The 20,018-nt window shown below is 45.9% G+C and overlaps 3 protein-coding genes across 4 annotated transcripts; 1 reads left to right on the top strand and 2 right to left on the bottom strand.

Annotated features, from left to right (window-relative positions):
- Positions 1-467: 467 nt before the first annotated feature.
- gsx1 (GS homeobox 1) lies at positions 468-1,962 on the top strand. Its single transcript, XM_029174576.3, has 2 exons — positions 468-1,013; positions 1,116-1,962. Exons 1-2 carry the CDS (start codon positions 635-637, stop codon positions 1,466-1,468), a joined length of 732 nt encoding a protein of 243 aa, XP_029030409.1. The 5' UTR covers positions 468-634; the 3' UTR covers positions 1,469-1,962.
- Positions 1,963-6,122: 4,160 nt separating this feature from the next.
- arhgap31 (Rho GTPase activating protein 31) lies at positions 6,123-15,092 on the bottom strand. Of its 2 annotated transcripts, XM_029174128.3 has the most exons (13): positions 14,554-15,092; positions 12,589-12,691; positions 11,870-12,014; positions 11,154-11,236; positions 10,971-11,078; positions 10,712-10,854; positions 10,404-10,611; positions 10,193-10,314; positions 9,890-9,946; positions 9,179-9,790; positions 8,954-9,090; positions 6,984-8,816; positions 6,123-6,907 (listed from the first exon to the last, which is right to left on the bottom strand). In XM_029174128.3, exons 1-12 carry the CDS (start codon positions 14,651-14,653, stop codon positions 6,990-6,992), a joined length of 3,645 nt encoding a protein of 1,214 aa, XP_029029961.1. In that variant the 5' UTR covers positions 14,654-15,092; the 3' UTR covers positions 6,123-6,907; positions 6,984-6,989. The 2 variants fall into 2 exon arrangements, with proteins under 2 accessions (XP_029029961.1, XP_029029960.1); XM_029174127.3 differs by having other exon boundaries at positions 6,123-8,816.
- A 1,937-nt stretch (positions 15,093-17,029) lies between these two features.
- Positions 17,030-19,937, bottom strand: b4galt4 (UDP-Gal:betaGlcNAc beta 1,4- galactosyltransferase, polypeptide 4). Its single transcript, XM_029173655.3, has 6 exons — positions 19,675-19,937; positions 19,317-19,549; positions 18,765-18,952; positions 18,543-18,665; positions 18,354-18,458; positions 17,030-18,230 (listed from the first exon to the last, which is right to left on the bottom strand). Exons 1-6 carry the CDS (start codon positions 19,934-19,936, stop codon positions 18,095-18,097), a joined length of 1,047 nt encoding a protein of 348 aa, XP_029029488.1. The 5' UTR covers position 19,937; the 3' UTR covers positions 17,030-18,094.
- Positions 19,938-20,018: the final 81 nt, after the last annotated feature.

The following is a 20,018-nucleotide window of genomic DNA, read 5'->3' as shown; positions in this document are numbered from 1 at the left end:
TTTATAAGAATATGTAGTTTTACAATCTCCTATTTCCTCACATTCCTGCACAGTAAACAAATAACGTAAAAGAAGCTCTTGTACAAATAAAAAAGTGAAAAAGCCGTTTTAAAGTTACCAGTTTGTGAAAGTTGCCAGTGGTGCTTCTCGCTGCAGGCTTCAGACACACATGCACATTTAATAGGCTCCTTCATAAGACAAAGCGTATATGCACAGACTCCTGGCTTTCCGATTGTGACACAAACGTTTTCTCTCGCAAATTTAAGCTCTGCTCCATGATAAAATGAGAGTGATGATAAAAGGGAGAATGGGCTGTGCCGCCTCTTGCGGCGTGGGTGGGGCTGACAAGAATAGACTACATTATGCAGTTCATATAGTTAACAAGTGAAATAATGGGGAAGCGTGCAGTGGGAATGCCGAGAGAAAGGCACAAAACCCTATTGAGAGCTCTTGGCCGCTTACCGCGTAACCGTCACATGGCCGAACCGGGTCCACGGCGGCTATTTAAGGGGCGGCCGCGAGCCTTCAGCACCACTTCGCTGTCCACGGTCCCGAGGAGCGCACACGCACACACCCGACGACGAACGGCGCGCCGGCTTCGACTTCAACCGCACTGACCAACCCGTTTGCAAACATGCCGCGGTCTTTTCTCGTGGATTCCTTGATTTTAAGGGAGGCCAACGACAAAGGGACGGAGAGTAACGCGCCTCTATTCCCGTACGCCGTGCACTCGCCGCACCACGCGCACGGACTGCCGGGCTCCTGCCACTCCAGGAAAGCCGGGCTGCTGTGCTTCTGCCCGCTGTGCATGGCCGCCTCCCAGCTCCATCCCTCTCCCCCGGCGCTGCCGCTGCTCAAGACGTCCTTCCCTCCCTTCAGCTCCCAGTACTGCCACTCGGCTCTAACCCGGCAACACTCTTCATCCAACAGCGTCAGCCTCAGCCACGGAGCGGGGATTTACCAGGCCGCCTACACGGTGCCGGATCCGCGGCAGTTCCACTGTATCTCTATCGGTAAGTAGATGCGCACTGGCCTTTTATCAACTTTCACTAAGTAGACGAAGAACCCCGTTCTCGTAACATTGCAGTGGCTGACGAGTTGTCTCACTTCCACAGAAAACAGCAACGGCAAACTTCAGAGCAGCAAGCGCATGCGCACCGCCTTCACGAGCACACAGCTTTTGGAGCTGGAGCGCGAGTTCACGTCCAACATGTACCTCTCCAGACTGAGGCGCATCGAGATCGCCACGTACCTGAACTTGTCCGAGAAACAGGTGAAAATCTGGTTCCAGAACCGCAGGGTGAAGCACAAAAAGGAGGGGAAGAGCAGCGGCCAAAGGACTGGATCACATAACTGCAAATGTTCCTCATTGTCGGCCGCGAGATGCTCAGAGGAAGAGGAGGATGACATTCCCATATCGCCCTCGTCTTCCGAAAAGGAGGACGTGGACCTTTCCGTCTCCCCATGAACTCTCTTCAGCTTCGTCTCTGAAAGATTTTGGTCCTCGTGATTTTAAATACAGCCAAAAAGGACTGTTCCACCTGTGTTCAGTCGCCTGTACATAGACAGAGAATATTTAATCAGGGACTTGCCCTGAAACATTGTATAGCTGTATACATGTTGTACGTTTTGTATGTAGTTTTTTTCTGAAAACGGTCAATTTGTTGTTGTCAATCGGATAAACACGAGAGGCACATTTGTAAAAACAAACCCAAATGACGAAAACAATATCAACATTGTTTATTAGTAACTTTGGGAGTATTTTGCATAAATGGCGAATACTGGTTAGATTCATTCTATGTGGATGGAACTGTGACTTAAAACGTGGAACTCGCAAGAGAAATTCCTTCACTGTCACGTCACCGAGATCACTCTGAAATTTTATCGTCAGTGTAATTGAAGAATATTTATTTATTTAAAAATGTTGATACTTAAATAAAAATATTTCTGAGCCGTAGACAACTTTGTCACGTGAGTTGTGTGTCCGGTCTTTGCGCACAACCCAGCGCGCACAGTGCGGTGCGTAAAACCAGCCGAATATTGGGCGTTTGGGGAGGGAATTCTACAACACGTCGCACGAAGGCAACCTGATAAAAGCAGCTACTCTGCGACGAGGTGAAAAGTTATTATAATAAATAATCACGTCTCCACACATTCTGGAGACGTGGAGACGTTCTGCCCATTGTTACGCTGAACGTGGCCAGCGTCCATGAATGTGCAGTGACTGATCCGGACTCAGACTCATATTGCAGCTTAGAATATTGAATGTATATTTCAAAATAGTTTTACATGGAACAGGGTGCTGTGCGCAAGGGAGTTTACTGTTTAGAGATTAGGACCAAATACGATAAAAAGGATCATAGTTTGGTGCCAACCTTTACGAAGGGTCTATATCTAGGTTTTCTGAAATGTCCTGTCTGAGCAGAGTTAGTCCTAACTGAATATTAACTGAATCCTTAAAAGCAAATGCTCAATGATCTTTATCACCGAGGAGAAATCATGTCATTGTTAAGGGGTCCTCCCGGGTGCTTTCCCTGGGGGACACTCGGCCCAGATATGCCTGGCCATTTGGAGCCCTTTTAAACTTCCATCCCAGCTGAAATGATTGGTCTCGTGTGACCGAGTTAATAATGGCTGTGGGTGTATAATAGTCCATCGGGAGTGTGCTTATCTTAAGATATGGATCTGACATGACCATAAATAGAGAAAAGACACTGTTTGGTGTCGATGACCAACATTGTTCTTTTTGTTAACGCACCAGCTTAGCCAGGTTTATTGTCTGTTTTATGAGCTGCAGGTGCGTTATAGACCTAATGTAAGTCTCTTCAACACAGCCTATTTTCTTCAAAAACGATTAGATGTATCATAATTATTAATTAGACTACAATTTATATTAATGTAAAATCCTTTAAACTACAAAATTAAATGGCGAGCAACGTTCAATACGCAGCACGTTTCTGATCTTATTCAAAAAAACAATCTAACCTCTTCTGGTTAAAATGAGTCTGAAAGAATACATCAGTACAAATATATTTCCCTGCAGTTAAAAAAAAGTATGCAATCTAAGATCTAAAACCTTTTCAAACAGTCCAAAGAAGGCGTAGTTCCACTTTTGTTCACCTATTTTACGCACCGTTGCAGCTGCTCTTTCACTGAAGCTCTGCTCATCAAAATTAGACGTATTATGTTGAATATGCTTTAACTAATATTTACCGTATTGGAAACGTATGTGTGTACTTTTTAAAATGTGCCAAAACTATTTTTAAATTGAGTACCGCTTATTATTTGCACCAGTGTGCCTTTTTGGACGTGCAGTTTCATTGGTAAACTTTCATTTAATTGTTCACTTAACCATTTTAACAAAACTCTAATATTTGCATTTGTTAAGATATGGGATTAGGCTATTTTGTTAATTGCACCATAGTGCCCCATTTTGCTCACAACGTCCTCTGCAAAGCGCCCTTTATCCATTCAATAGCCCGGGGGTATGCGCCCTGGGGGAGCTTATACGCTCGGTGCTCCAAATGCTCAATTTATTTATTCTTAATTTTGTGCCGATCAATTCATTGAAGCAAAAAGGACTACGGTGTCTTTTTAAAAAGAAGAAAAGGGAATTGTGGACGTAACCTTGACGGAGCTGACGAGAGGGCTCCCCTGACGCTGGAGAGCCGCTTGAGTCAACAGGCGCCCATCTAGCAGACTCGCCCTTGTCTTTATTCTGGCTAATTTTTTATTTACGGCTTTTCTTTGACATGTCTCTTATCTATCAGATTAAAAGAACAGCTTGTAACAAATCAGTCTGCACGATTTACAACAGCATTAAAAGGGGACAAAGGGAGCAGGCAGTCAGTACCTGAGAGTCTGGTAGACGGCGCGGCGCTGCAGCTGATTCGATGGTTTGAAAATACGCACGAAACAAAATACTTGAATCCTGAAAAAGAGCCTTTGTACGTTTCTTTAGAAATCAAGCAATTCTGCATGACAAAGGACAATTAATAAGCCGTCTTTTCACGACCAGCAGCTGGTTTCCCCGTCAAGGAAAGTTGGAAAAAATTCAGACTGAATGCGCGCAAAAGCCCTTTGCGCGCAGACAGCAACCCAAGGTGACCCATTTGGCACAGTTAAAATAACCAAGCCGAGGTAAAAGCGAGGGAACTGTCAAAAACATTTAAGCTGAAATATCTTGAAATTGCAAATCCCTTTATGTGGAGGGACGCTGCCGATGTGGGTTAGTCGTACAAAGGAGGTGGTTAAGTTGGAGAGGCTTTGGAAACGGACACGTGGCTTCTCAATGAGAGCTCTTTTGGACCCGCGTGGCTTGCTGTGGCACTACACATTCAACTACTTTAAACTTATCCAGCTAAAGAAATGTGCGTAGTAAACTCAAGATGTTAACCCACTAACATAAAGCAAATTATTAAGAAGCTTTTTAAACACTTTATTCCTTTTACAGCTTGTTTGTTGAATTAATTTTCAGGGACAAACGCCTGCTGTCCCAGACTTGTGCCTTTCCTCGAAATGTACTGTTACAAAAGGCAAGACTATTTTTTAGTGTGATCATTATAAAGAAGATAGTAATGCACTTTTATCTTTTTTATTTCGTGACTTTATTTGATATGTGTTGGCGTTTTTATTTTACGCGTATTTACTTTTACTAGGATTAAGGAACTTGTAGGATTCGTACTGATGTAATTTTAGAAATGTGAGCGTGTGAGTCACATCTGAAAATAGTTAAAGTGTTAATTTAGCACTAAGACCGAGAAACTACAAAATATTACATTATATAGTCCATAGCAGACGTGTTCTGTTTATTGGCATAGCTTCAGCAAAACAACTCGACTTGCATCAGTAAACTACACACTCTCTCTGCTGCTCTCTGCTTTTTGAGACGGCTGCGGATAGAAGTGGTAAAAACGGAACAGCAACGCGTCTCATTATGGGGCTGTTAGTGGTTTCAAAGAATGCTCAGCCCGCTGGAGTGGCAGGGAAGGAAGCCGCTCGTCACTGCCTTGAACTCCGACTGTTTTCGGCTGCAACATTTGAACCCATTCAGCTGTATATAATCTGTTTAACAGCTAATCAGTAATGTAAGATGAAGGACCGGCACGCAGCTCCACTCCTTCCTCGGTGCCCCCCTCTCTAATTGAATATTCAACGCGCGCACCGCGCTCTGCTCGCCTTTTTCAGCGTGCTGGCAATGCGCCTTTATCATTCTCCGTCCGTACACAGGCAGTGGTCAGAGGTCGAGAAATAATGAACTGCGAAGACACGGAGGTGATCTCTGCAGGCGCCACCGTTGGCCCGGAGTTAATGCATCTGAACGGAAGTTTCGCGCAAATATTAGGTTTGGCATTTGGAAAAAAGTACAGTGGATTATTTCAGATAAATAGTGGATTCGATTGAAAAAAGGCCTCTTATGGAGAATATACAATTTATGGCCTAATATTAAAAACATAAAAAATAAAATTCATAGGAAAGTTTTTTTTGAAGACCAGTGAGAATAATGCAGTTATACGGGAACCACTATCGTCCTAATTTAAAAACAGTCCTTCTGTCTCCATAGGTTCTGTGAGACCTACTGTATGTGAACTAGTGCAGGCCTCACTTTAGGAAGCAAACACGTGCAGACCTACCTGTTTGCATTTAAAACCATGCAACGTTATTCTGACAGAAAGGCGGAAGACAAGCAAGTGCACGTCCTAAGTTGTTTTGTAAAGATGAGCCACGCGCACGCGCTCAGAGCCACGCGCACACAAACAGACGCACACAGCAGACTCCTGCGCGTCGTTCATGGAGGCGGCGTCTCCAGGTACAGTCGGCCTGGTCGCCTCTTCCCTTAGCGCTCGTGCAGCATTCGCTGCCTCGAACGTGCCCGAAGCGCAGAGACGCGTCTGTTTGCGGCAGCTCTGTTTATCCCGCAGCTTGTAGCGTAATTCGGCCGCGCGGTGTGAAGCGATAGCGGCACCTGGTGGCAAAGAGGGTGCACGCAGCTGCACTGACCGACAAACACTGTTGAAAAGGAGCTGATGGGCTGATTGTAACAAAATATTATTTTTGTTTATATGTGTAAATTGTGAGATTATATTTCTGTAGATTTACCTTTATATCACAGAACCAATGGCTGCTATGACTGGAATCAGTTTTTATTCTCAAAACCTTTTGTTGTAACAAAACTCAAGTGTTTTATATACATGACTTCAGGTCTGAAGCCAGTTGAACCCAATGCTCACCCCAACAGACACAATTTACGTGTTTACTTGTGAATACACACGTCAGTGATTTTCAGTATCGACAACTTTACAAAAGTTACAAGACAAATAAAAAACACTGAAATCTCCATTAACATACAAACAATCAGTGAGGGAGCAGTCCATCCAAACTATGGTGCACACATTCGCACTCACACACAAAATGCATTTTTTTTTCCATTTGATGTTTGTAAAATGTAAAACAACAACAACAACAACAACAAAACCTGGCGACGGCGTTGTCTGAGCAGTGAGTCATTCGGCACAGATCAACCTCCAGCTCATCGTCAGGCAGCTCCAGGACTTCACGTTTAATAGCACGATACACGCATTTCTCAATAATGTGAAAAACCCAACAAACAAACAACCAATAAAAATGAATGCTGTGAATTATAAAGTAATTACAGAAAATGAAGACACACATGGGAATCCTTCTTTGGCTAAACAGTGTTAATATAATTAAACCATATAAATATCAGTTAAAACCACATGGACATCAGCGTGTCACAGAGCCGTGGCTACATGTGCAGTATAATACTTCATAGGTGTCAAGTTTTTTCTAGTTAATGGGATAAATAACATCTTTACTTGATCAAATGATAGTTGTTGAACTGCTCAGTTTCCATTTGATCCGTCTGCTCTCCCTGACCGTCCACTTCCTGCCCAGAAAGGTACAGTTTAAATACTCTTCATCTACAGTATCGGCTTCATCCTCTCATGTGTATATTTACATACAATCAGTCACTCGATCTGCCTGTGGCTCCTGCTGTCGAATATCATGGACCTCCTCTGCGGCTGGTAGAAGCAGCTGGTGGACGTCTCCAGCCTCTGCCCGCTTTTAGGAATGGTCATTTTGCTCTGGACGGAGATGCCGTCCGGCGTCCTGAAGTTCTCCGCCATCTCCCTCCTGACGGGCGAGAGCAGCCTCCCGTCGTCGCCCGGCGGCGGGTAGTCCATGATGGGGAAGGGCGGGCTGAGCAGGATGAGGCTCTGAGGCCGCTGCCTGTTCCTGAAGGACGGCCTTTGCAGGACGCTCCCTCTGTTGGGTCGGGGACAGTCCACAAACACCTCCAGACTGGGAGCGTGGCGTCGTTTGATGACCGGGCCCTCCGGGCCGGACGCGCCCTTCTCCGACTCAGCACTTTTCTCCGCCGGCTCCTTGTTCTCCAGCTCCTCCCTCAGGTCCGACATCCCGTCGGCGCTCGCCCGGGGCTGCTCCCTGTCCTGCTCCTTGGCCGCGTCCTGCCTGGAGTGAGGTATCTGGCTGTACTGCACCTTCGGGGGCACGACGGGCACGGCTTTGGCCTGGCACGTTTTGATCATGAAGGCCGTCCGCACCGACGCCACGCTGACCGGGGCCGAGTTCCGCCGCAGAGGCGCCTGCCGGTCGCTCAGGAACAGCTCCAGCTCCGAGGGCGGCCCGTTGTTGGCGGCCCCGGCCGGGTTCTGCGGTCCCCTCTCGGACGATTTGTGGTTTTGCTGGTTGGAAATATCCCGGATGCACCTGAAGCCCTGCTCCAGGTTGAGGGAGCAGGGCCTGCTCTTAGACAGGCCTCTCTCCTCCCTCTTCTCGGAGGCAGCGGGCTCGTGGGACGTCTGCCTGTGAAACCTGTGCGCCGGCGCCGGCGCCGCGCTCTTCTGTTTGGCTGCGCTGCTCCTTCCGGCGCCCCCGCTTGCGCCGACCCGCGACGGCGCCGGGGGCCAGGGCGTCCACGTAGGCTCCGCTTGGCCCGCGGGCGTCCGGGGGCCGCTGTTGCCGACGACCCGAGGAGGCGGAGTGGTTCCTTCCTGCGGGCGCGCGGTTTCCAGGCGCGTGCCGAAGGGGGACAGCTGGTTCAGCAGCTCCTCCACGTCGGGCGAGTGGAGAGGACTGGTCACCCACTGCTTGGCGGAGCTCACATCCTCCCAGGGCTCCACCAGGTCCAGCTCCTCGGAATTGCCCCCGCATCCTTCATCGTCGTCCGGGTTCGGAAGCTCCAGAGTGTTCCGTCTGTCGTCGAAGCTCAGCGAAAGCCTCAGAGCAGCTCCCCCGTCAGGAATCAGGCTCTTTGCTGCCTCACCGATGCTTTTACCTTGAGTGAGTTCATGGTTTTGCGATTTATCCGTCTCATTTCCAGCTGCTTGATCGTCATCTGCTGTCGAAGGAATCGCAGCTTCATCTGGACCCACTTCCTGTGGAGAATCGCCTGCCTCGTGTAAATCCGAGGCCGTCGCGCTCCGCTGCAGTCTCTCTGGTTTCCCAATGGCAGCGTCAACGGGTCGAGCCGTCGCGGCCGCGTCCCCGTGAAGGCGAGACACGATGTCCGGCTCTGAAGGCTGCTTCCTCGCACAGTTGGATCCAGCGGCGCTTCCACCGTCGCCCGGTGAGGCACTAGAAGACGGATCCCTGCACAGCAGAGACAGGGACGGGGAGCTGCGGCTTCGCTTGGACTTGACATCCACGGTCAGCCTCGCGCCCCGGCAGCCGCTCCCGGAGCTGACGGCCGGTTCCAAGGCCTCGTCCAGCAGGTCAGTTTCCGTTATCTTCAGTTCAGACCACAGCTGTTGCTCAGAGGAGGATCCCTTGTCCTGGAAAAATAAGACAGGATTACGAAAGATCAGCTCAGACACGAACCTCCCTGCTGGTTTGAGTCACGCGTGTTAGAATGGGTTCAAACGTATCACATCTCCTTTTGGGCATTGGGATTTAAATCCTCTTTATTTACCAGGTGTGGAGCTGTGGGCTGTTTCCCAGCAGGGGGCGCTGCATCTTTTCCTCCCATTACATTTGCAAGTGACGACAGTTCCAGTTTAAAAATCCTTTTTTCTCCTTGACCTTCTGGCACCAATTCTTTCCTTAAATCTAAATAAGAAACGTGTTTTAAATACAAAATGATTATGTTATCATGATGATGTTTCTGGTTCTAATATGAACTATCTGACATCCTCACCCCCTGGCGGGTCTCTAGAGGTCAACTCCTCTGTGTTTTTCCTCTCCATGGCTTCCTGTTTGCCCGGCTCCATTTGGGGGAAGGTGTTGCTCTTTCCACTGCTGCTGCCCAGCTCTGAGGTCTCTTTACAGGCTTTCAGAGTCGCGTGGCCCCTGCACGGCGTGCTGTTGGAGCTGATGACGGCGGACACGCGCAGCGGCACCGACACGGCGAAGGGCTCCGATATGTTGACGGCCCGGCGCTGGTGCCGCGGCGAGGACTCCAGCGGGAAGAAGCTGCCCGGGAAGGAGGGCCGCGACGAGCCCGCGTACAGCATCCTCCTGTTCTTGGGGGACGTGGGCTTGTAGCCGCCGACGTCATCGCCTTTGAAGACCTTCAGCTGCTCCGGCAGCGACTTCTGAGGCGCAGCGGGAGCCCCGGGGGACGCCTTCTGGTTCCCGCCGGGGCTCCAGCCGCCGGTCGCTCCTCCAGATTTGGCCTCTTTAACGTCCCAGCTCTGGTCATGTTCACTCAGGTCGTAGAGCGAGTCCGATCCCAGCGTTCTGGATTTCACCTCTGGAACAAAAACGCTGACTGTTCCGCCAGCTGGACTGTGTCCTGTCCTGTCATCGTCTGTCCACAACAAATAGCATGTTATGATGTCATAAGCAGGAAGAGAAATGCAACAAAGCCTTTTTTATAACGGGGCAAAGAAAAGCCTGATGCTCCCACCTGTGGGCAAGGAGCACAAGGACTCCATGCTCCTGGATGGACGCAGAGCTGCCTTTTCTGTAATCAATGTGGCAGAACACGTTAAACATCTGGAGGCTGCAAAAATAATTCAGATGAAGCTTTTTCCACGTCAAGATTTATCTCATGGTTCTTGAGGAGAGCTGTGTTGCCCTAATGATAATATATCTCATTAGATAAGTTTTATTTTCCCATTGGACCCTCTGGGGCTGCAGGAACAACACGTGCAGCACATGTAATGGCCTCCGTGGCTGATTGCTGTTAACATTCCTGTCTGACACCAACCTGTTCCCCCCTGGGCTCTTATAAACACGCTCCCGTTCCGGCTCAGTTTCCCCTTGGAGTCCACAGACCTCCCCAGGTTGAAGATCGACTTCCACCTCTTGGACTTCCCAGACACCCGTCTCCTGACAAACAAGCAGACAAACCGGGGACCGTCAGCGGGTGGCTCTGCGTGAAGGGGCCTCAGGTTTAGGCTGAGGGGGCTCCGTCGTACTTGCTGTCTGTCACGTCTATGACGGTGTGGAACAGCGAGGCGGTGTTGGCGTCCGGCAGGCTGTTCTCTCGCTGACGCTCTCTGTGCACAGGGTGGTTCGGGCTGAGGGAGCGGGCCTGGGCCTCTTCCAAACTCATCAGCTTCATGGGCCCACACTGGCCGCCCATTGGGAGTGTGGCATACTTCTCCCCACACATCAAACTCAGGCCTGGAGACGTACAATAGGTCCATTATCACAGACACACGTAAGAAAATGCCTCAGTCCGTCAAACACCCCACAAAATGAGCTCAACCTTCTCATTTCATACCTTCTTTGGGTTTGATTTGCACAGAATCACTGCTGAAAATCTGCTCTGTGTGGTTTAGGATGAACTCGATGACCGACTGCTGTATCCGCACCTCCTGGAACGCCATGTCCCCGTTGGCGGACGACGACTCTACGTCTTTCGACCTACGACAAGCGGAAGTGACAGATGTCTGAATAAATCAATTAAAAATTTGACTGATCCACACAATGAAGGCAAAAGTAACAACCCTAATCAGCTGTGAGGCTAAATCAGAGCTCACCTCAGTAGATTGGGAGCCCACACCAGCGCTAGGTTACGTGTGTGCATGTTGGTCTGGGTGCTTAATGTGGCCAGGTGGGCCAAGTGCTTAGTCAGGAACTCCAAAGTCCTGTGGACGGGTAACACACAGTCAATAATGAGGTAACTGCTCTAATAGCTGAGCATGTAAAGGGCCTCGGTTCACCTGAAGTGAGGGGTCGGCAGTTGTTTGACCACCTTCTGAATGTACACGAGTCTCTCATGATCCCCCTGGACTGAGACGGTTTCCTGTAACACAGACAAAATGATTCACACGCAGGATTCTGTGCTCGGCCAAGAGCTATAATGATTCATTTTCACATCATAATTATGGTTTCGAAAACTGTCGGACTTTCCCTCCATTGGCTACCTAACCCCAAATATGACGCGGATTTCTAAGCTCGTATTGTGTTGATGAACTGCAGTGATGCAGGGAATGATGAGAGCTGCGGAGCTCCAAAAACAGCTGAAGTAGGAGAAAGTTCTGTTTTTCTTAAAGATAAACTGGTGCCTTTTTGTTTTCACATTAGGATAAGTTGTGAACAGAGCAGCGTGTGATGTACGAGGGCCAAGGTATGCGGTATACGAGTCCTCAAAGCACACAGAGTTTACGGGTTGGAATTTATTCCCCTTCTCTCCAAGGTCTCGTTCATCCCCGTTTGGGCCACACAAGATATCGTCTCCATTTTCAACTGGTTCATATATTTCATTACACCATTGGCTTGAACTACAGTTAAGCTTCCCACGAGCTACAACCAGGATCAAAATCGTTTTATCAAATGTTTGAGTTCTGCAGTGAAGCGCTAACATCACTTGCGTTAAGCAACACAACCGACTGCGTTCAGACTGGACACGCAACAGATGAGGTGTGAATGCACTTACAGTGAATTTGCGGTAGAGCTCATATGTGAGCAGAGGGTTGGGGAGCTCCCTGAAGTACAGCTTACATAAAGAACCCACACAGTGGATGTCCTGGAGGTACACTTCCTTTGTAAGGTCAGGGCACGCCTCGGAGCAGAATTCCTGCCTACACACACACACACACACACACACACACACACACACACACACACACACACACACACACACACACACACACACACACACACACACACACACACACACACACACACACACACACACACACACACACACACACAGGCTTGACTCTTGAAAAACCATATAAATACTGCTGAATTAAACATCATGCAGGCTGTTAGATCAAAGACTTTCAAGTTAAATAATGTTGTTATGGCAAAGAAAAATAAAACTGTAAAAATAATGAAAATAAAGGACATCAGTACTCATCAGAGCAAGCCGATTTAATATACCGTGACTGTTTAGTTGGCCTGCAGGGACAAACATCGCATTAGCTTTTACTGAATGACTGGAGCAGCTCCAAACACACAGCACATTCTAATTATAGAGAGTCTGATGATGCAGGAGGATAAATAATCCTGCTTTCTTGTAAAAATCACTCTACTCCGCCTCTAGTACCTCATTCCAATATTTTTATTTAACTTATGAAGCCTCATCCAGCTGCTCAGCATCCTCAGGGAACTGTGAGGAAGCGCAGCCTGTTGTATACGTCATATTCGTACCTGAGACGCTGGATGTTTGAGGTGACCCCCGACAGTCTGTAGATCCCGTCCACGATCCCATGCTTCTCGATAAACTCTGCACATTTCTTCAGAACCTGAGGAACTTGAATCAAGACAGTGTTAGGCCTGAACTGTTAGATGAACACAAACACCTTTATTCATTCCCATTTCTGATATTCTGCCTGACACATTTTCACATTCAACTCCGTAGCAACTGTGAGGTGAGGTAAAGGAAAGGCCTCCACACAGATGCTGGAGTTGATGCTATAGCGGCTGTTCCACCATGACCCGTCTATTCCTTAGGGCTGCTGCTTGTAGGTGGGCTTCGACAGGAAGTTAAAAATGGTTTGTTTGTTTCAGAGGAAGGTTGACACACCCAGTCCTTGTAGCGGGTATTACTTACGACATTTCCTCTAATAGAAAACGGCTTTTGAAATGTGACCGGGGGCCGCACAGCTTTTTTTCAACCGCTGCACATCATCCTCCACGCACAACAGCGTAGATCCACACAGACCCACCTTCAGCGTGTGGTAAATCACGAGCTTTGCTTCAATCTGACCACAACTTCCCTTTGACTAATGCTGAAACCAACAATTAGCTGTAAATCAGTTGGAAAAACGGATGCTTCTACCGAACGGCGTTCTGTGTGTGATGCATGCGGGAACACGGGACCAGCTCAGACTGACACAGTTACAGTAGTATACGTATTGATGTTTTCAGTGGGTGCAGATACTGAATATTAATGTGAAAAACCATAGTTTACAACATGGTTGCCTTTAATAATAACGTAGAATAAAAAGTAGTTGCATGCTTTGTTTGTTGTAGTTTTCAGCTTTCTTTCATTCATTAGTGTATCTACAGTGTTCAGCATTCTATTGAATCCTGAAATTGGCTGAAGTCAAATGATGACTTCATCACTTCTTCTTTTTATTCTTGCCAGATTTTAAGCAACACTCACATGTGTAAACATAAGGAACCATTTATATCAGCATTTCTAACCACATCCCCTTTAAAGGCTGAGGGTCATCTTAACAAACCTTCGATGAAAATGAGTGAAACATTTACAGTAATATAATTCTTTAAATGTCAAACAGAAACAAATGTACTATTGCAGAGAACACACCAGATACACTCTGACACACTACACAGAACTAAACACAAGATCAAAACCCTTGTATCATATAACATCTACCTCATGCCTCAGTTTGTCAGTAGCTTCCCAGTACTTGTGGTTCTTACTTTGAAAGGCAGTAACACACAAGTGAACCACCATCTAAGAGCAGAACATGTCTGCTGGACAGCCTTGATGGAGGGGTGCTATCCGTCCCTCACTTCCTGCACTGGATGCTCCGCCTTAGTGTGTGTCCACTCCAACCGATCCTTCTTAAAGTTCTCCCAAACACGGCTATTCATACAAAACTGCACGTGGGAGACTTCGGTTCAGTGACTTATATGTCAACATGCTGTTAATTGTGGTTAATAGACACAAGGGGAAATAAGTAGAATAAGATAAATAGAATAATAAAAACTTTTGAGGCAAACCTGTCAGTTTATCTGAATATCTATTATTTGATACTTGTTTGTTGTTCAGTTTTATCTTCGGTCCACAGAAGGCAGCACCACCTGGTCCTATGTCAGACTCCAAACCCAGCCATACAAACCAGCGTCATTATGGGAAACTGATGCAAAAAATGTAAGCGCCACACCCAAAGACGCAAATGAGCGTTTAATGCAGCCAATGGGTGAATGAATGGCTTCATACATTAAAACTCAACTTACGCCTACAGCCAATTTATACTCAAAGACAGTATTTGTTACATTGTCACATTTTTGTCCTACTTTCATCACATCATGTGTATGTAATACATTTTAACAGTTTAGCAGAAGTGTTTTCTTTAACGTAAAGTCAATCTGATTTCTTTTGTAAATGTTAAAGACTTTAAAGAAAAGAAAAACTGAGTTTACCATCTTGTCCTGAATTCTGGAGATGTTCTATCAGGTCACAGCCGAACGCATTTTCACTTCCTTTCTTTTTGGACTTTTGCTTTGTCCCCTTATTCTTCATGTGGCTCCAGTTAGTGGTGCAGATGTTTAAAACATCAAAGGTCCTCAGCGGCACGGCGATCGGTCCACATGGCCCCGAGAACAAGGCTGAGTTTGTCGGTGGAAAAGCAGCCACATAGAAATCCCAGAAATCAGCTCCCAGAAGTCTGCATCCGCTCACATTCTGACTAACCACACTGTCGGAGGCTGAGAGCAGAAGTGACGTCACGTTTGAAACTGTGAGCCTGTTACATTGCTGCTCCTGCTTCGAGTGGGGATCAAAGACGGAAAAGACGCGGCGGCGCTCCTCGCGCTCGGCTGGGACGTGGCAGCCCACCGTGCTATCTGTGAGGGATTTGCAGAAACAGCATTAGAAGCGCTGGGTTTCCTGTTGTTTTCTTACCCCCAGCCAGTCTCACTCTGCTTCTTTCTCCCCTCCTCTTTTCCTTCATTCCACAGTCTCAGCTTTTCACTGGCTTCGCCGTAGCTCAGGAGGCAAACATGTATGAAGAGTCTCAAATCCACTAAGGATGATTAGCTTTTATTACGTTGAAGTTCTTCTATGGTATGTTTGGGGTTAGACTTGTGGATGTAAAGATGTTGCGACTGAAGAAAATGAAAATGTGAACAGCCAAGTCATTTCTCTCTTAGTTTAGGAACTAGTGGCATCTTTTATGCTTTTTTTTCCAGGAGTCTAAACTTGGTGAACGTTAATGTGAAGCTGCCCTCTGCCTTCCTGAATGCTCCCAGTGTGTACAATTTCCTGTGCAAAGAGCCCGGCCTCAAAAACAAAACAGACGCGTTCTGAAGGAACAGGGAAGTGGGAGGTGACTGGAGCTATGGCCGGAAGAGCCCAGATGGGAAACGGAGCGAGGTTTTAGGGGGGCTGGGGTGAGGAGATGGACGACACATGGTTCCCGTTAGTAACTGATATGCACGTCTTATTTTGGGAGTTAACACTTGACAGCAACATTATCAGTAGCACATAATTCACAAACAAGTGAAAAGAACCTGAAATGAAAATATTCTTGTTTTTATCATTATCCTACAGCATTATTTGATATTTAGAGTAAAGGTTACATCCTCAGACTGTACCTAAATACTGGCCGTACATTCCTCATCATTAAAGTATTTGTTTGTAAAAAAATATATAGAAGTCAAACAACATTTATAAATCAGTAAAAATGATTACTTTGCTCCTGTTAATTATTATTATTATTATTTCACCACCACAATAAGAGCTACAACTTGTTCACTTGTGGAAATCATTTTTTGTGTTAAAATGTGAATGTCACATGCTAACTAGATGAGCCGGCCTGGCCTCGACAACACAAAGCTTTCTTTCTGCACCATAGGAAGAGGACATGACATCATTCTGTCCATACAAAGCCTCTAGAAAGAAAAGGTCCCTACTGAGAAGCTCAGACATGTCATTGTATTTGAATAATACACGGGTTTTTCTTGTTCTTATTTAGCAGATCTAATTGTACTTGTGGTGATGCAATGTCTAGATTTGTAGCTAATGTACATTCTGCTAAAACCTTAGCTGCTGTTGAAAAGAGAAATGAGGAAAAACAAAGTATTGGCAAAATATTAAATATCGATTGTATGTGAAATGCTGTTTAGTAGCATTTTATATACACCGCCTGCTCAAAACAGAAGGTCACACTAATATTTTGTTGGACCGCCTTTAGCTTTGATTACAGCAGACATTCGCTGTGACATTGTTTCAATAAGCTTCTGCACTGTCATAATGAATTTCCATCCAGTGTTGCATTCATTTTTAACCAAGATCTTGCATTGATGGTGGAAGAGTCTGACCGCTGTGCAAAGCTTTCTCCAGCACATGCCAAAGATTCTCAATGGGGTGAGGGTCTGGAATCTGTGGTGGCCGAACCATGTGTGAAACCATGTCTCATTCACGGTTTGAGCCTGATGAATCATTGTCATCTATGCCCATGTCATCAGGGAAGAAAAAGTCTATTGACACAACAACCTGGTCTTTCAGTATATCCAGGTAGTCAGCTGACCTCATTCTTTGAGGACACACTGTTGCTGAGCCTAGACTTGAACTGCAGCAGCCCCAGATCTATTTGCTTAGTGAAATTCATGTGGCGACTGCAAATGAATAGATTGAGAAGGTTGGACACATCTAATCAGAGTCTGTCCTAACTAAAGTTTCCAGGTTTCTGGTTCCACAAATTTGTAAGGGAAGTGTCTCTGTTCGTGTACAGAGAAGAGTCAATTTGGATATTCAAAAACGAGCATGGGCTCAAACAAATGTTTGTGATCAAACACATGTGCCATTGTACGTATTATATCCAATAACATTATAATTTCTAGAACACTGTCCTGTTAAATAATTAATCTTATTAAATAAAATAAATCCCACCATAAAAACATTAATATGAAAAATACTATTTAATAAACATTTGTGTCAAGATATCATAAAAATCAATTTGAACATGCAAAATCTCTTTCATGATCAGTCTCTTAACACATCAGCCCAGATCAAGGGACACGTTTCCAGTAACATTTTCAAAAAGCTTATATGGCATCAATTTCAAGCAACAATAATATAATTAAAAGCACCTAATTTCCTTTCGAAATCAACACTGTTTGATGCAACAGTACTAACACACATTTAATTGGTTCTGATCAAAATTAAGCACTTAAAATATTTTCACCCATTATAAATGTTCGAACCCATTAAATGAAAACTAAACCTTTCCTCAGGAGTGGCGATATCACCTGCTCTGGTGCAGAAATGCACATCTTCTAGGAGCTTTTTATTATTTTCACACTACAAAACAATAAAACATGCCAGATCTACTATAGTGTGCTAGAGGTACAGTTAGGTCTAGAGGTACTGGGACAATGACCTAACTGTACACAAGGCCACTACATGTTGTTTATTATTGTGAGCTTGATGGTGATATCAGTAAGACAGTCCCAGACACATCTGGGAGGTGCGTAACTAGGCAAAATGTCTGCAGGAGCTTTAGGATGTTGATACATCCACAAAATGATGCTCACAGAACATAAACGTTCCCCTGTTCAAGGAGATTTATGTACAAAATAATGTAATGCAAATATAGCATGCAGGCAAATAATAAGGCATAAACTAATCAAAATCTGTCAAGTCCAGTAACCAGATGTTTGAGCATCGGTTTTCAAACACTATAGGCCATCATCAGGAGATTTTTATTCTATCAATATTATTTCTTTCTGTCACAGCTTTATTTAATTCAGTTTAAATTATTATTAAGACATAAACAAATATAAAATGATATGCATAAATGTGCAAAAAATTAACTTATAACTAAATGTTCTTCAGCTTAACCTAATGTGCATTTTATGTGCTTAGTGTGTAGTAGCTTTTCTGCACTCTGGTCTGGCACAGTGTATAAAGTCGTTCAGAAAATATTTGGTCTTGGTCACATCAGGCTTCCTGTTGGGAACCTCACCTCTGGGGCTTCCCAATGTCCACAGTGATGTTTACATAAAGAGGGAACCTCTCCACTGATACAGTCTTATATGAGCAGCTGTTGAGTCCATCCTTCCTCCATACCAGTGATGTTCGCCCCAACAACCTCATCCTGAAGGAAAAAAAAAAAGTTTAATTAATTTATATAAGATATTATTTTTTCTTCTTTGCAGAATGCTTCCATTCAATTGGTTTACTACATGCTAACACAGAATTAAATTCCCATGTATATTACCTGTCCTTGTTTATTTCATTGCCACTGTCCCGTTTATGAAACACCATAGTATAGCGAGCTACATGGGCAGGCGGCCGCACGATCTTCATTTTCTGCAGCTCGACCCTGCAGGAGACAGTCGACCCATAGATAAAAGTGAACGAAATATGCACGGACAGCCTCGGCTGCCGCTTTTACTTGAAGTCCTACCTGACTCGAAGGTCATCGTCTTCTCCACCCCAGCCCCAATAGGTGTTTGAGAATCCGTTCACTTTGAGAAACTGTGCTTTGGTCATGGCGGTCACACCTCCAAAGTAGCCTTTGTAGCGCAGCCTGAGAGGGGGAGGTGAGGTCATAGGTTTAAAAATACCATTTATACTACGTGGCTCTCTGCTAGGCGTGCACCACGTTTATGTTTCCAGGTTTACTTACTTGTAACCTGTGGCGTTCCGGCCAACCACCAAGTGTTTGGGCTGCTTATCACAGACATATAGATTGTGATCATTTTCAGGGACCAGATCCACATCGTGGAAGATGAAGCACTCCCAGCTGTAGTCCTTCAGTGCCTCCAAATATCCGACGTTCAGTAACTTGGCACGGTTAAAGGTTGCATCACCAGCCTGAACAGAAAACAGGAAGTCCTTAAAAACCACAGTCTGCTCTTGTGGCGGTGTTTAAAGGTAAAATCACTATGATAGTGTCACAATGACTCAGGACAAACCTAACAACTGAAGACAATAACAAAAACATCCCTGAACACATGTTGCATGATTTGCAATCTCAAAGTGTCCAGGGTCGGAAAGAACAGCTCACCAAAATAAACAAGTTACTCAAAGAAAACCCAGTTGTAAAGTCATTCAAGTCTGATATTTACTTACTTTATGTTTTATAACTGGGCATCTCACACACACACACAATCGTGATTTCTTGCATTTTATCTGAGAGCCGTGGTTCAATTAGTTAACGCACAAAGCAGCGACGGACCTGCTGGATGACATAAATGCCGTAGTGCAGTTGCTGCCTCTGCAGGAAGGGGTGCAGGTGGTGCAGGAGATAGAGGAGGTGTCGCTCCCGCTTGCGGTGAGGGATGAGGATCGCCACGCTCTGCCTCGCGGTGCAGTCTGGGGGCTTGTACTCGCCGTCAGTGACTCCTTTGTTCTCGCTCTCCACGTCAGTCAGCTTCAGAGACGATTCAAAGGATAAGTTCAGAGCTCCCCCTGTGGAAAGAGTTCAGAAATGTGACACTGGACGAGCATGCTTTTTAAAAAGCTGCATATTTTCACCGATGTTACATCAAATCAGAGGAGGGAGTGATAACCTGCACCCATTGGTGTACACTTACGCAGCAATGGTGACTTCTGAGGGCATTCGACTATTGGCAGTGGAGTATTGACGTGATCAGGAGTTGATGTGGAAGATGCCAGTTTCTCTCTCAGACTGGGCTCTTTGATAAGAGTCTGTGCGGTTGCAGAGAGAACCAGTAGAGGTTTCCCCGTCTCGCCTAAAAACATTGCGATCCACGCCAGCAGTGACAGCGAGAGCACGAGCAGTATAACGTACTTCGCCCTGCGCGTAAACTTGCACAGAAGCGAGCACAAGCCCATGGCTGTTTGCGTTGGTGACGTGAAAAGGAGAGACTGGAGATACTGGGAGCTCGTTAGTTAATCTCCTCCGTGCAGGAGCAAA

Source organism: Betta splendens, chromosome 14 (assembly GCF_900634795.4).
Source record: "Betta splendens chromosome 14, fBetSpl5.4, whole genome shotgun sequence".
NCBI classification, from domain to species: Eukaryota; Metazoa; Chordata; class Actinopteri; order Anabantiformes; family Osphronemidae; genus Betta; species Betta splendens.
This window is presented reverse-complemented; position numbering and strand designations above follow the sequence as displayed.

Bases quoted from the DNA above. Each gene is read 5' to 3' on its own strand.
- gsx1 (XM_029174576.3), top strand. From the start codon at position 635: ATGCCGCGGTCTTTTCTCGTGGATTCCTTGATTTTAAGGGAGGCCAAC. The intron at 1,014-1,115 runs GTAAGTAGATGC...TCACTTCCACAG, and splicing joins GTTCCACTGTATCTCTATCG to AAAACAGCAACGGCAAACTT.
- arhgap31 (XM_029174127.3), bottom strand. From the start codon at position 14,653: ATGAAGAATAAGGGGACAAAGCAAAAGTCCAAAAAGAAAGGAAGTGAA. The intron at 12,692-14,553 runs GTAAACTCAGTT...TCTTGATTCAAG, and splicing joins CCAGAATTCAGGACAAGATG to TTCCTCAGGTTCTGAAGAAA. The intron at 11,237-11,869 runs GTAAGTGCATTC...TCTGTGTTACAG, and splicing joins AGCTCTACCGCAAATTCACT to GAAACCGTCTCAGTCCAGGG.
- b4galt4 (XM_029173655.3), bottom strand. From the start codon at position 19,936: ATGGGCTTGTGCTCGCTTCTGTGCAAGTTTACGCGCAGGGCGAAGTAC. The intron at 19,550-19,674 runs GTAAGTGTACAC...CTCTTTCCACAG, and splicing joins TCAGAAGTCACCATTGCTGC to GGGGAGCTCTGAACTTATCC. The intron at 18,231-18,353 runs GTAATATACATG...TTTTTCCTTCAG, and splicing joins AATGAAATAAACAAGGACAG to GATGAGGTTGTTGGGGCGAA.